General features: G+C 34.1%; 1 protein-coding gene across 1 annotated transcript in view; it reads right to left on the bottom strand.

Annotated features, from left to right (window-relative positions):
• LOC136154535 (sodium/hydrogen exchanger 2-like) overlaps positions 1-14,665 on the bottom strand; it is a 50,743-nt gene extending 36,078 nt beyond the window's left edge. Inside the window, exons 1-3 of the mRNA XM_065916786.1 lie at positions 14,410-14,665; positions 10,818-11,281; positions 10,043-10,293 (exon numbers count right to left, since the gene is read on the bottom strand). Coding sequence (XP_065772858.1) covers positions 10,043-10,293; positions 10,818-11,281; positions 14,410-14,665 — 971 coding nt within the window. The remainder of the gene's footprint in view (positions 1-10,042; positions 10,294-10,817; positions 11,282-14,409) is intronic.
• Positions 14,666-15,244: the final 579 nt, after the last annotated feature.

The following is a 15,244-nucleotide window of genomic DNA, read 5'->3' as shown; positions in this document are numbered from 1 at the left end:
AACCTGGAAAATGTCCACCAAAATATTGCTTATGGTTATCTTTACATATTTGGTTAGTTTTTTTTTAATTCTGCCAATTTTGTGAATATTTTGCAATGAATATGAATAATTTATAAGAAAAAATGAAACCACTTTTCAAAGTTACATAGTGTGACTCATACACAGCTAGCAACAGCACTATAAGTTACTAGTTCCATGTGTGCCTGGCATAAAGAGAAAATCCGGTAGGCAGAAATGAGTAAGATTTCTTCTCATTACAGTTAATAGAGTATAAGGCTCACATATTCTCAAGGATGAAGAGAAAATAGAATACAACCATATAATATACCATTTACTGAGTTCTTGTCATGGGCCAGGTACTGTGTTAAGCCCTTTACATCTAATTTTTAATAAAACACACTCACGGAGCTATTAAGTATTAATAGTAGAGCTGAGACTTCACCCAGATCTGTTTAATTTCAAACCCTATGGTCTTAATCACTATCCTATGCTACCTACTGACCTCCAAATTTACCTCAGTTTAAAAAAACAAATGACCCTCATCATACTAAAAGTAATTTAATTATAATGAATAGTGAGCTATATTTTCAAACACAAAAACATGAATGTGTTAATTCTACAATAACTATTTCATGTATTAAAATATATTCTGGAAACCCTTCATTCCAAAATCTCCAGAATTTATCTATCAAATAATAGTTGCTGTTTCTGGGACTTGATCTCAAGAATTTAAAAAAAAAAAAAAAAAAAGCAAAAAACAAATAAAACACAAACTAAAAGAATAGAAGCACAAATAGTAAATAATGATTATCTGTCACACAAAACCATGCACAGGTCTCTGTTGTACTTTGCATTTCCAAAGAATTAGATATGAGCAGGATACAAACTGTCTACAAACATTCATTTATGAATGAAATGCATTTTGAAAGTCTATATTTAGAATTTGAAAGCATCAATGTTATGAATTACAGTTGTATTCACAGACCATCACATAAAATCTATTTAATCCAGAACATAGCTATTAATAATAAGTGGTAGCAAACTGACTTACACTTCCTGTGAACTGGAGGTCCTGTAGTGCTGAGGGTATAAGTTTTTCCTTTGATTTTATTGGATAGAACAATTTTTTTTTTTTTTTTTTTTTTTAATATTATTTTATTAGTTGGAGGCCAATCACTTTACAACATTTCAGTGGGTTTTGTCATACATTGACATGAATCAGCCATATAGTTACATGTATTCCCCATCCCGATCCCCCCTCCCACCTCCCTCCCCACCCGACTCCTCAGGGTCCTCCCAGTGCACCAGGCCCGAGCACCTGACTCATGTATCCCACCTGGGCTGGTGGTCCGTTTCACCATAGATAATATACATGCTGTTCTTTCAAAACATCCCACCCTCACGTTCTCCCCCAGAGTTCAAAAGTCTGTTCTGTATTTCTGTGTCTCTTTTTCTGTTTTGCATATAGGGTTATCGCCACCATCTATCTAAATTCCGTATATATGTGTATACGGAATTTAGAACAATTTTTTAAATTGTTAATTTATTTGTTTTAATTGGAGGCTAATTATTTTACAATATTTTAGTGACTTTTGCCATACAACGACGTGAATCAGTCTTGGGTGTACATGTGTTCCCCATCCTGAAACCCCTCCCACCTCCCTCCGCATCACATTCCTATGGGTTGTCCCATTGCACTGGATTTGAGTACCCTGTTTCATGCATCAAACTTGGACTGGTCATCTGTTTCACATATGGCAATATACACGTTTCAATGCTATTCTCTCAAATCATCCCACTCTTGCCTTCTCCCACAGAGTTCCAAAGTCTGTTCTTTATATGTGTCTCTTTTGCTGTCTCACATTTAGGGTCATCATTACCATCTTTCTAAATCCCATATATATGTGCTAATATATTGTATTGATGTTTTTCTTTCTGACATACCTCACTCTGTATAATAGACCCCAGTGTCATCCACATCATTAGAACTGATTCAAATCTGTTGTTATTGTTGTTGTTTTTAATAGCTGAGTAATATTCCATTGTGTGTATGTGCCACAACTTTCTTATCCATTCACCTGCCGATGAACATCTAGGTTGCTTCCATGTCTTAGTATCGTAAACAGTGCTGTGATGAACATTGGGATACATTTGTCTCTTTCAATCCTGGTTTCCTCAGTGTGTATGCCCAGCAGTGGGATTGCTGGGTCATATGTCAGTTCTGTTCCAAGTTTTTTAAGGTATCTCCACACTGTTCTCCATAGTGGCTATACAAGTTTGCATTCCCACCAACAGTGTAAAAATGTACCCTATTCTCCACACCCTCTCCAGCATTTATTGTTTGTAAACTCTTTGATAGCAGCCATTCTAACCGGCATGAGATGATACCTCATTGTGTTTTTGATTTTCATTTCTCTGATAATGAGTGATGTTAAACACCATTTCATGTTTGTTAGCCATTTGTATGTCTTCTTTGGAGAAATGCCTATTTAGTTCTTTGGCCCATTTTTTTATTGGGTTGTTTATTTTTCTGGTATTGAACTGCATGAGCTACTTGTATATTTTTGAGATTAATTGCTTGCCAGTTGCTTCATTTGCTATTATTTTCTCCCATTCTGAAGGCTGTCTTTTCATCATGTTTACAGTTTCATTCACTGTGCTTTTAAGTTTAATTATGTCCATTTCTTTATTTTTGCTTTTATTTCCATTACTTTGGGAGGTGGGTCATAGAGGATCCTACTGTGATTTATGTCAGAGAGTGTTTTGCCTATGTTTTCCTCTGGGTGTTTTATAGTTTCTGGTCTTACATTTAGATCTTTAATCCATTTTGAGGCTACAGTCCATGAGGTCGCAGAGTCAGACATGACTGAGCAACTAACACTTTCACTTTTTAAGACATTGGAGTCTGCAGTCAGACAGATGTGTAAGTGAATCCCTGCTCTTATAGTTGCCAGGGGGCATAACCCTAGGCCAATTATTTAATCCTTCTAAACTTGAGTTGTCTGATCTGTAAAATGGGCAAAATAAATGCCTAACTGATCCAATTGCCATGAGAATTAAACAAGAAAAGCAATAAGCATAATGTATGCATGTAAAGCAGTCAGTATAATGTCTGATATACTGGATGTGCTCAATGAATATTAGCTAATATTTATGAGGGAGAAACATCTAATAAATGAGTAGCCATGACACAAGACAGATGTGACTAGAGTTAAGACAAAGTTGCAAATAAATTTCTGTGAGTGATACAGTCTTCATGAAGAAGTGATTCAGGTCTTTGAGGAATTAGTATAATTTGAGCAACTTGAGATTTGTTGGAGGTGGATACATTGAGTAGGAACATTTACTTGATTATACAAAACATTTTTTGGTTATTTTTCCCTAGAGGAACTCATTAGTTTATGAGTACTTATTTTCTGAAAAAATATTTTCCATAAAAAGCGTCACTCAAAAAGAATTTGTAGTTTTGTAACTTTCATTTATCTTGACTTACATGGTTGGCGCTTTAGTATTTTTAGAGATTTATTGCTGAAATGTCACAAAGAATAAAAAATTTGATTTTTCAAAATAATTATTTTTAATTGCTTTGACTTTCTGGATTGCTATGCAGGTTTATAATTCTTTAAAATCAAACCTATTAGACTAATCACGTGTATCTTTAAGGCTAAAGAATCATTATTAAAATGTAATCAAAGGGAAAACATTTAATTGACATCTTACATTTCTCAATTCAACTTAGATTTGTTTGATTTAAAGAGAAAAAGTGATACATCTAGAGGAGATAGAGTTCTTTGCTGACTTTGTCAGGAGAAGCCCATGGACAGAGGAATCTGGCAGGTTACAGTCCATAAGGTCACATACAGTCCATAGGGTCACAAAGAAAAGGGAAAGTGAAAGTCGCTCAGTCATGTCTGACTCTTTGTGACCCCATGGGCTATACAGTCTGTGGAATTCTCTAGGCCAGAATACTGGAGTGGGAAACCTTTCCTTTCATCAGGGGATCTTCCCAACCCAGGGATTGAACTCAGGTCTCCTGCATTGCAGGCGGGTTCTTTACCATCTGAGCAATAAGGGAAGGCCAAGAAAACTGGAGTGGGTAGCCTATCAATTTTCCAGGGGATCTCCCAACCCAGGAATTGAGCCGGGGTCTTCTGCATTGCAGGTGGATTCTTTACCAACTGAGCTATCAAGGAAGCCCAGAGTCAGAGTTGGGAACAACTAAAACAACTTAACACAGCACAGCACACAAGAATCTATGAACCACACTTTGAATATTTTAGGCCTATATTGGTTGCTCAGAAGGTAAAGAACCTTCCTACCAAAGCAGGAGACATAAGAGATGTAGTTTCAACCCTTGGCTTGGGAAGGTCCCTAAAAATCCCCCTGGGTTGAATGGCTACTTCCATTCAAGGGAAGAAAGGAATGGTTACTTCCTCCAGTCTCTGGGTGGTCACAAAAATCGAACATGAATAAGTGACTAACACTCTCTCTTCACTTCATATCACTGTGAAGCATTTCACAATGTCAAAACACATCCTCTTAGGCTATTTTAGTCCCTTTGTGCAGAAGTCACAGCAATGCATAAACTCTTGCATTCATGCACAGGCAAAAATCTAACACCTAAATAAGATGTAAAAGTAAAAATCATAGATTATTTCCAAGTCTTTTCTCTCTTAATAGCATTAGCCTTGTTGATGAACTCAATAAAATTTCTCAGTCTTTAAGACTAAACTCTGAATTTTAAAGGTTTGACTATTGATTGCTTTATGAGTAAAAGAGTTTCTTAGTAGGTAAATTCTAGAATAAAAGATCATGTCTGTCATAGACTCGTTACAGATCTTTAGGGAGTTAATTTTACCTTCTTCCTTAAGTATGAGATACTCAAAGCCATTTTCTCACTTCCTTGGTCCATTTCTCTATAGGTCAGGTTGTTTATGAATCATAAAAACATGATCAATACAAGTACTTTCTTTGACAGAAGTGGTCTCATGATGTCTCATCTAAAATTTCCCTAGTCATTTATGCGTTCATGTGTGTATTCATTCAAAAATAAACAATTGAGTCCCTACTGTGTGCAAGTCTCTCTACAGATCTTGCTTCTTATATCATTCTCAGCACAAAAGCACTGGTTCTTTCCTGAGAACATTGTTGGCATTGAAATTTCAAAACTGAGTAAGCTGGATAGGCCAGAGAAGTTTTACTAAAGACAGCTAACAGAACCTATTCTATTTCAGTCTTGGAAATTTTGAATTAAAACAGTAGAACTGGTAAGCAGAAACATTTTCATGATTCCCAATCCAATTGTTTGCTCTAATATCAGTGGTTAAATGTACAAGTATCCTCTCTGTTACTCCAAGTGACAAAGGTGTATAGGCTTGATACATTTCAAAAGAAATAGAAAGAAAATGACATTTTAAAGAAATTCTATGGTTCTATTAATATTTGATATCTTTAAAGAATATTCTCCGACTAATAGTATCAACCACAAAAATATAACATGGACTGTAGCTATAATATTTTATTTTATTTATATACCTATTTTGAGCTAGGACTTCACTTTAAATCTAGGTTTAGTATTTAAAGTGTCCAACTAGGCTAGAAAGTAATTAGAAAGTACTTATCTGGAATCTATAGATAATGAAGACCACAGTTGAAAAAATCCATCAGTTGTCAGTTTGTTAGGAAAAAAAAAAAATAAACTCTTTCCAAAAGTGAAAGAGAACTATGCTCCACAGGCATAGAGTTTTAGCATTTGAGCAAACAAAAAGAAATTTCTATTAGATTCCAACAGTTTTGAAAGTGAAGGGAAGTTATAATACAATATATAAGCTTCATTATATAGGACATTTTTGTGTGGAATTGATTACACTTTCTTTGATAGAGCATTATTATATTGTGAAAATAATAAGTTATGGAATTACCAACTGGTACAGCTCAAACTCTATAGAACTGGAGCCTTAAGCTAGAACATTCCTAAGTTCTAACACCTTAGCTTTATAGTTCATATCAAATGCATGAAAATAAATTTAATGTATTTTTATTATCATAAAAATAGTATTTGTCATTATGTAAAAACTTATTTCTAAATCTTCATGTTCTATAGTGTCTCTTTCTACAAAATTTAGAAAGTTGTTTTTTTCATGACAGGGTGAAGAAAACAGTATATAAAAAGAACGCCCCTTCCCCCCAAAAAAGAACGCCCTTTGAGTATTTTAGCTATAATTACTAATTTTTATTAGAATGCAAAATAACTTTGTAAAAGCTACTGAATAGAAATCACAAACAAGCTAATTGCACAAATAATTCTGTGTAGAGAACATAAATCTGTATTTGAATATGCTTTACCATCTGGGCCACCAGGGAAGCTATACAATATAAGGGTGAAAGATGAGAAATTAATTGGTCTGCTATTTTCTACACTATAACCTTGTTATAATACTATCTATTATTTGTGACCCCATGGACTATAAAATCCATAGAATTATCCAGGCCAGAACATTGGAGTGGGTAGCCATTCCCTTCTCCAGGGGGTCTTCCTAACCCAGGGATTGAACCAAGGTCTCCCACATTGCAGGTGGATTCTTTGCCATCTGAACCACCAGGAAAGCAATACTATATACACGGCCAACAAATGGTGCACTTCGTTAATTGTATATAGAAATTATTTGTCTCCTCTGCGAAACAGTTATGTCAATCTGACATCTAAAATAATGTCAATATAGTTTGTAGATTAATTTAAAAATAACAATGCCTACTATTTTCTGAGATTCTCAAAAACAATATTAGGCAGTCATAGCTCTCTCACCCAACCAAAGTTAATTAAGAAACACTGTTCTATATGGTGAAACAGATCACCAGCCCAGGTGAGATGCATGAGAAAAGTGCTTGGGCCTGGTGCACTGGGAGGACCCAGAGGAATCGGATGGAGAGGGAGGTGGGAGGGGGAATCGGAATGGGGAATACGTGTAACTCTATGGTTGATTCATATCAATGTATGACAAAACCCACTGAAATGTTGTGAAGTAATTAGCCTCCAACTAATAAAAAATAAAATAAAAAAAACACTGTTCTCCACCTATGCTGATAGGCAACAATAGCAAACAATTTTTTGAATGAAATACAGAACAATTTAAGCTCAGAGAAGCAAACTCACATTTGTCAAGTTTTTAAAAAATGTAACAAAATACAATGGTGATTAAAAAAACATATTATCAAGTGTCTAATACAAATCTAGACTTGAATATTCATCTCAAAGAATCACTAACAACTGTTAACTTATAATACAAATATATATACATATATTTGATTTTCTATATTTAATAAAATTAAATTATATTTAATTTTCTATAAATTTATATATACAGATATAATAAAGTTTAATATTTTATAAATAAATTGACACTTTTATAAATAAATTTGGTAATTTATAAAATAAATTTATATAGCAATTGGTACTTCTGTTGAGCAGATTTTCTTTTATGAAAAATTTCTAAAGTAGGAGGCCACATAATATAACAAAACCTATTTTAAGATACCAGTAAATGTGTACTTATTGACTTCAAAAACAATGAATTATTGAAAAGGAACAGAAATGAGTCCTATAATGGATGCAATATACCACTGTTAAAAGCACCCATCATTAAGACTGGATGCTTTATGCTTTAAGGCTAAGAATAGTCTTCAACCTTACAATTCTAATAGATTTTAAATACTTTTCTCACAGTAAAATTGTGTCCTCATTTCCATTGCAACAACAACAAAAAAATAATTGATGATATTGAACATTCTAAGAATCAGTAATCCTTCAGGCAGAACTTGATTTATACACAGCTCATTTATGAAAAAAAAATGACTAATGATTGACTGAGTGTTAAGTGTTTTGTGCTATATTTTCATATTGGATAATGCCACAAAATGAAAGGAATGGAAAATCTTCCCAAAGTGACATTGTGACTATGATTATACTTTTGTTTCATGCTTAACACAGTGATTCAATCAATAAATAACCTCATAATGTCTAAAATTTGTTTTTTATATATTTAAATAGTCATTCAGTTAATATGCTATTTCATTTTATTACAATCATTCTGTAATGTAGATATTATCATCTACTTTTAACAGATAAAGAAACTGAAACTCAGAAGGTTTTGGAGGAGGTTTTCTATTTCCATCACAAAAAATAATTTTTCAAATGTATTTAATATTTAAAATCTATGATTTGACAGCTGAATTATCAGTTTGTTCATTTTATTACAAGTTCAAATATCATTATTATTTGGTCACTTATGTGACCTAAATTTTGGAGTTCCATTTCTTAATCCAGTGTTTTCAGCCTAATTAATTTTCCAATTAATACAATATCTTACGAAAACATTTTCTCAAATACTTTAAATCATACTTGTGCTCTTCTTTTCCAACTACATTCAAAACAATTTCACTTTAAGTAAGACAAAGTTTTGCATATAACACAAAGTTTATAAAGACATATGTATTTAAAGGATATTTACACAAGTACCTTTTAAAATAACAAAAATGCATATCAAGTGTTAATCTAAGATGGTCTGAATTAATCATTTAATTATTTTGCTAAACTACCTGTGTAAAAATAAAGGAAGGTCTTTTTTCCAAAAGAAAAGAAACAAGTCAAAAGAAACAAGATTTTCAGATATAACCCTGAAAGATTCTCATATTCTTAATCCAAAATAAAATATATTAACATTATAAGAAAGTTAAGAATCAGGAGAGTTTTATAAGAAACAAGTAATTCTGACAACACTGTTTTCCCTGTTTCTTTCTTTCAGTACTCAACACAGTTATGGCAATACTCACCACATTGTCAAGTTCTTTAAAAGTGCAGGGTGCTCAAAAGAAGGAAGTCACTTAAATGATACTATATTAAAACTTTGGAAAATGTCTTAGATTAAAAGAATTTAAATTGCCCCACCAAATTTCTTTTTTGACTTTTTTCTACATGTCTTTCATTAATAGTAATACAAACAAGGACAATTTAAAACACAAACTACAAAAAAAGCAAAGACAATTTAAAACAAACTACATCTCTCAACAAATTAAAATGCAATCACCCAGACAGATGCTAAATAGAATCCTTACTTTCGACCTAGAACATTTTATTTAAAACGGACTAACTGCAATCACCATTTTATGACATTTCTTATGTACAGTAAGTCTTTGAGAACCAAGAGTAACCTAAAGTCAAATGGCATTAGTCCTACAGAATTTAATTTTAAAAACCATCACAATATTGTAAAGTAATTAGCCTCCAATTAAAATAAATAAATAATCTGTGTTTAAAAATAAATCTTTTCTTTTTTTCCCTTTGAGCTTTCAGAAAACATGTGTCATTTGAAAAAATTAATTCATTCCATTTATTGTAAAAACATAGAACGGAGTGGTCTATCTAAACCCTAGCACAAAAGCATTTAGGTGTTAATACTTATCATTTGGGCATTTAGCCTTATAAGCTAGATATGAAGTACTGTCATCATTGGTTAAACGTCAGTGATAGAGAGAAAAATATAGCATATGCCATATGGTTTACAAAACAAGCCATAAAGTTGTTTGTTATGGCAGAAAATCCATCTATATAAGAGCTAATGCCAAGCTTATTTATATAGTGTGCTATCTAATTACTTACCACTGGAATGTTACTGGGTCCAGATACATTAATCCATTAGGAGAATGATTCTCCCCTGTAAAAAGAGGAGTGCTCTAGGCAGCCTCATGCCAAATTCTCAGCATTTTTGTTATGCAATGAGAGTCATACTGACCCCCAATCCCAACACAGGCAAGGTAGTTGAGATGTAGCCATTTAATCCCTACAGGGAATCCATGAGCTTGACAATGATAACACTTGCAGTCCTAAAACTAAGTGACTATTAGAGGTAACAGGAAAACCTTTAAGAACATAAATGGAGGGTCACCTTCCATATTTAGGAAATGCAATTTCCTAGATTTCTAGTGGAAAATAAGAATCAATTCCTAAGAGAAATTCAATAAATCAAAGATGTGTCCAGATACTTACGCCACAATACCTGAGAGATGGAACATTTCAGCTGTCAGGTAGGAGAGATAACTATATAAGAAGACAAAGAGAGGTTCAATGACCCGGATGGTCTTGGTAAAGCGTGTGGTAAAGGCAGCAATCATGCCAAACAAGAGCCCAATGAAAATGCCTCCTATTCCAACCAAAAAAAACTTTCCTATTCCAGCCAAAATGTCCAATGGTTTGATAGATGGCATTTCAGAGAAAGATTTGAACAGCTTATAGAGCACCTGTATTTAAAAAAAGGAAAAGAAAAAAAAGATTAGAGTGAATTTACCAATCAGGAAAGTCTCAACTTATACCCTATATATCCTTCTAAATTGAAGTTTCTCAACTTTGAAGTTCTTCAACTCCCCATTTCCTTCCCAATATGAGTTCCTAGAAAGCTTCCTTATATCAAAAGATATTTCTGCAGGTCAGTATTAAATTATGCATGATTCTGTTTGAAAACTGTCTGATGGGCTGTGAATATATCCGTCATGGCTAAAATATTCTTGTAACATGACTAGGAAGACTGTGACCTTTAGAAGGCATACCCTAATTTTCTCTTAACAAACTGATAAAGGTTAGCATTTTTATTTTTGAAAATATATTAATGGTGAGTAAATCATATTCTCTAAATTCATAACCTTATTCCTTGGACTAAATTGTTCAATCATGGTCTAAACCAGAATTAAATTATTATTTAAATTTCAAGGGTGAGCATAAGGGAACTTAATTAATTACCATGAAAAGTCATTCCTGGGATACTTACAACAGTAACAGCATCATTAAGGAGGGATTCTCCAAACACCAAAATGTGAAGCTTTTCATTCACATGAATTTCTTCAAATACAGAGAGTACAGCCACAGGATCTACCGCAGCAATCAAACTACCAAACCAAAGGTTATGGAGCAATGACACATCTTCAAGGTTGAAGAGCTTCACCTGACATATGCCATAGAGGGAAAGGCCTATTCCAAATGCATTCCAAATCGTTCCAACTACAGCATACAACAGAATGGTTCCTATGTTTTCAAAAAATGGCCGACTGGGCATAAAATATCCTGCATCAAGGACTATTGGTGGAAGTAAATACAAGAAAAATATATCGCTGTTCATGACTGGTGGGGATTTGTCATTTAAACTGTAAATTAGTCCTCCCATGATGAGACCTACAAATATCAAAAGGCAGCTTTCAGGTACAACTGAGGGTATCTTATTATAGAGGTGAAATCCTAGAAAAGAGAAAAAAAGATAGACTAATAAATGTCTTTATTATCAATCATCTCTTTATGTCAGCCTTCTTGTCAAGTCTCATGATTTCAGGAAGATAGTTTCTCAGTCATTTTACATTTTAATAATGACTTAATAAAGATGCAGAGGCACTAGTGGAGACATTTTCCTTTACAATGGAAAATATTTACTAATAGAATTAAAATATTCACAATTAACAGCAAGTTTATTCATATGCCCACTGAATCATTTTCAAATATGAGTATGTATTTTAAAATAGAAACAACACATTTATCAGCTTGCAATGTTCTGCTTTTCTCATGATCATAGTAAAAGACATCAGAAACTTAAAACTATAGAAATGACAACCATAATTCAAATGTCTGCTTTGAATAATAAGAGTTGAAAAGGGCTTTAGTAATCATAACTGATTCTTCATTGATAAGGAATCATAATTATTTATAAAGAAACTGAGGCCAATGAAGTGAAGCTACTTTTCATGGCTGAACAGTAAGTATGTGGTGGAGCTGGGATGGCGACCCAGACAGGTATCTTGACTTTTAGCTCAATGTTCATTTAATTATCCCAAACTGTTACTTAGTATGATTGACAGATATGGGCTTACATTAATGCATACTACTGAATTATCAAAATACAATCCCAATTATAAAGTTTGTTTCTCATAGAATGATATGACTCTTTCTTCCCATGAGGGAAATACAGCCATCTCTAGCCACCTACATGGCAGCAGTTCTCTGTTTTATCCTGTATTCTGTTTCCTCTGCCCACATTATATTCTACATCATCATGCTCAAGCTTACATGAAGCCTACAGAAAATGACTCTATCATCAATCCTGTCTATTATAGAAAGAATTTTAATGATCACCTGAGCTAATCCATTCCTTCCTGTCTAATCCAGTCCTCACCAATACACTGCTGAGATCCCTTTCTAATATATTTGTTAGTTAATTTGACTACAATTTTCTCAAGGATTGAGGGTAGTTTTTACAATAAACCCCTAGCACATTGTTAGCACATAGAAATAGCTCAACAGATACTTATCAAATAAATAATAAACACATTTCAGAAAAGAAAGCCAGTTGGTTCCTATGCTGGACTTTTCAAAGTCTTTTTCAAAAGTGTTTTCACATAAATGCTTTTATTTGATACTCTCATCAAAGCAACAGCAAAGTGTTAGTCACTCAGTCGTGTCCAACTCTTTTAGACCTCATGGACTGTAGCCCATCAAGCTCCTCTGTCCATGGAATTCTCCAGGCAAGAATATTGGAATGGATTGCCATTCCCTTCTCCAGGGCATCTTCCTGACCCAGGTATCTATCTAACCCAGATCTCCTGCATTGCAGGCAGACTCTTTATCATCTGAGCCACCAGGGAAGCCCATCATACCATCATAGCAATGTAAATGCTGTTATTTTCATATCAGAAATGATAAATATGAGACAAAGAAGTACTTTACTTATCTTACACATATATATTGATTGTCTATGTGCCAGGCACTGGCTCCTAATTTGAACAAATATTAAATAGCTCATAGTAACCTTATCTTTCCACTAAACCATGATGTGTCCTTCTTTATCCTCTACAGAATCACTTATTTTCTCTAGTTATTGAAATAATTTTTAAACTTCTCATGGGAAGGATGGGGCCTTATTCATCACTGTAGCCCCTGGCCCCAGTATAATTCTTCACACATAAAATGTGTTTTAAAAAATGTGTTGAATGATTGCTAACAAGTAAGACTTTTTAAATTTTTATTTGATTTTATATATTTTTTATTTTTGGTTAGCTTTTTAAATTTACATTCTCTTACAAGGTCACAGAAAAAAATTATCTGCCAGTGTTGTTTCAATAAATTCCTACTTTAACAAATGGGAATGGAAGACTACTGGGAAGTTCCTTTGCCCTACAATCTTGAAATTAGCATTTAATTAGACGATTTTATACAATCAACATATCTAATAATACAAAAATAATTTAAAAGAATCTGTACCCTAATAACTTTATTATTAACCTTAATAATTTAAAAGAATACACAAATGCTCTTTATTATCACCCAAGACAGTATGTACTTCTAATCAAGGAGGCATGAAATGAGCATTCTAGTTTCGATTTGTTGAACTTCACAAAGCATCTTCTCTTCCTGGACCTCAGATTTCCTATCTACAAAATAAAGGAGTTGGATAAGAATGATTACTAAGGGTTTTTCCAGCTCTGACAACCTATCATGCTATGAATCATGGATTTTTTGTGTCATCATTAAATAATATATTTCATGAGTGGTAAAGCTTTAGTATATAAAGTCACTTAAATAAAACTTTGAAATGCTGAACATGATTTATTTTAGAAGAAATTCATTTTAAAATAAAATTCTATAGACTTTGATGTTTTGCCGACATTGCTTATGTTCTGAACCTACGAAAATGATAACTTGATCATAAATACTTTTAACACCATCAAGGCAAAGGTCTGATAAATTATTAAAGAACATAAAAGGAAAAATGAAATAAACCCCTTTAAGAAAATCATAATGCTAGAAATTCAGGGTGTTCATAAAGTTGAAGTAGTTAAAACATAACAGTTCTTTTCTTGCTGGATTTGGTCTTAGTTTGTGTTTTCTCTTAAATTCTGAGTAATGGCATAAAGGCTTATCTTTTAAAAAATAGAAAACGGACTTGTCCCACTTTGTTACTACCTGACAACGATAGCAAGAATCCTGTAAGGAAAAAAGGCTGTCTAAAGACTCAGATCAGTTAGAATCATTCTATACTCTGTTCACCCTTTTAAAATTATGCTTTGTCTGCTCAACCCTTGAACAACTGGGATCCTTTGCAGTCTAAGTCCCTTTGCTGGGCCTATATCTGCCTCCTCCCACTGGGAGACCACCAACGTTTGAACATGATCACTGCAAGAAGGTTTGAGCTATGAAGATAAAGATCACTTTGACAGAACACAGGAGGCAGATATTCCAGTTTGCCTTTATCTGGTCTATTAGGAAAAGGGTCCCTTTCTTAACATCTGGAAAAGCCCTGAGATCCCCCCGCCCACTCCCTGCCCCACTGTCCCTATTAGGCAACTCCCTGGGAAAACCTCGGGAAATTCCTCACTTACCTATCTTTGCCAGAGAGGCTAACATAATCCAGAGTGTGATCTCAAAAGGAGTCTGCACATGCTGGTAATCCAGAGAGAAGAGCAGTGTGTGAGCAGACACCACTGAAGCATTATCCTGAATTCTTTTGGATCCCCAGCTGCCATTTTCTGCTCTCAGGTTCCAATAATGCAGCATGCTATTCCCAGAGGTTCCCAGAAGCAGGGAGCAGAGCTGACCCAGCAGCAGAGGCAACAGGAGCCCCAGCCTGTGAGCCATCACCAGCTCTTCCAGCTGTGCTTGCTTAAGTATTTAATCTCCTCTCCAACTGCAGCTGCTCACAAATGTGGTTTGCTGTCCTTGACCCTTAGTCTCCCTGGCTAGTATTTAATGATCAGTGAAAATTTCAGCAGCGCCCTGGAGTCCCAGAAGAGAAATGCTGGGCTGTGATGCCCTGGAATGAAATTAGAGCCTGAGCCAGCAAAGGGAGGAAACTGGAACAAATTCATTGATTGACATAGAAAAATTCTAACTTCCAGGGGAAGAAAACTACTGGAACTGGATTCTGGCCACTTAAGAATCTATTTTCTTACTATAAGATAACTCCAATTCATAATGGATATGGAAAACTGTTCAAGAAGAATTCCTAAATCTCCAAAGACTATCAAGGACTGTGCATAAGAGAACCTTAACTAGGATGCCAAATTCAAGCTGCCTCTTGGGCAAAATTCTAAACTTAGAGCTCTTTGTTTCCACAGAGAGAGGTGAAGGGGTTGACAAACTTAAATCATCTGCTCTTAAAAATTCCAGGAGAAAAACCTTTTCTTTAGTGTGAATAAGGGCCCTAGTACTTAAGAG

This window comes from Muntiacus reevesi, chromosome X, assembly GCF_963930625.1.
Source record: "Muntiacus reevesi chromosome X, mMunRee1.1, whole genome shotgun sequence".
Taxonomy (NCBI): Eukaryota; Metazoa; Chordata; class Mammalia; order Artiodactyla; family Cervidae; genus Muntiacus; species Muntiacus reevesi.
Note: the sequence above shows the minus strand (reverse complement) of the source record. Positions and strands in the feature narration are given on the sequence as shown.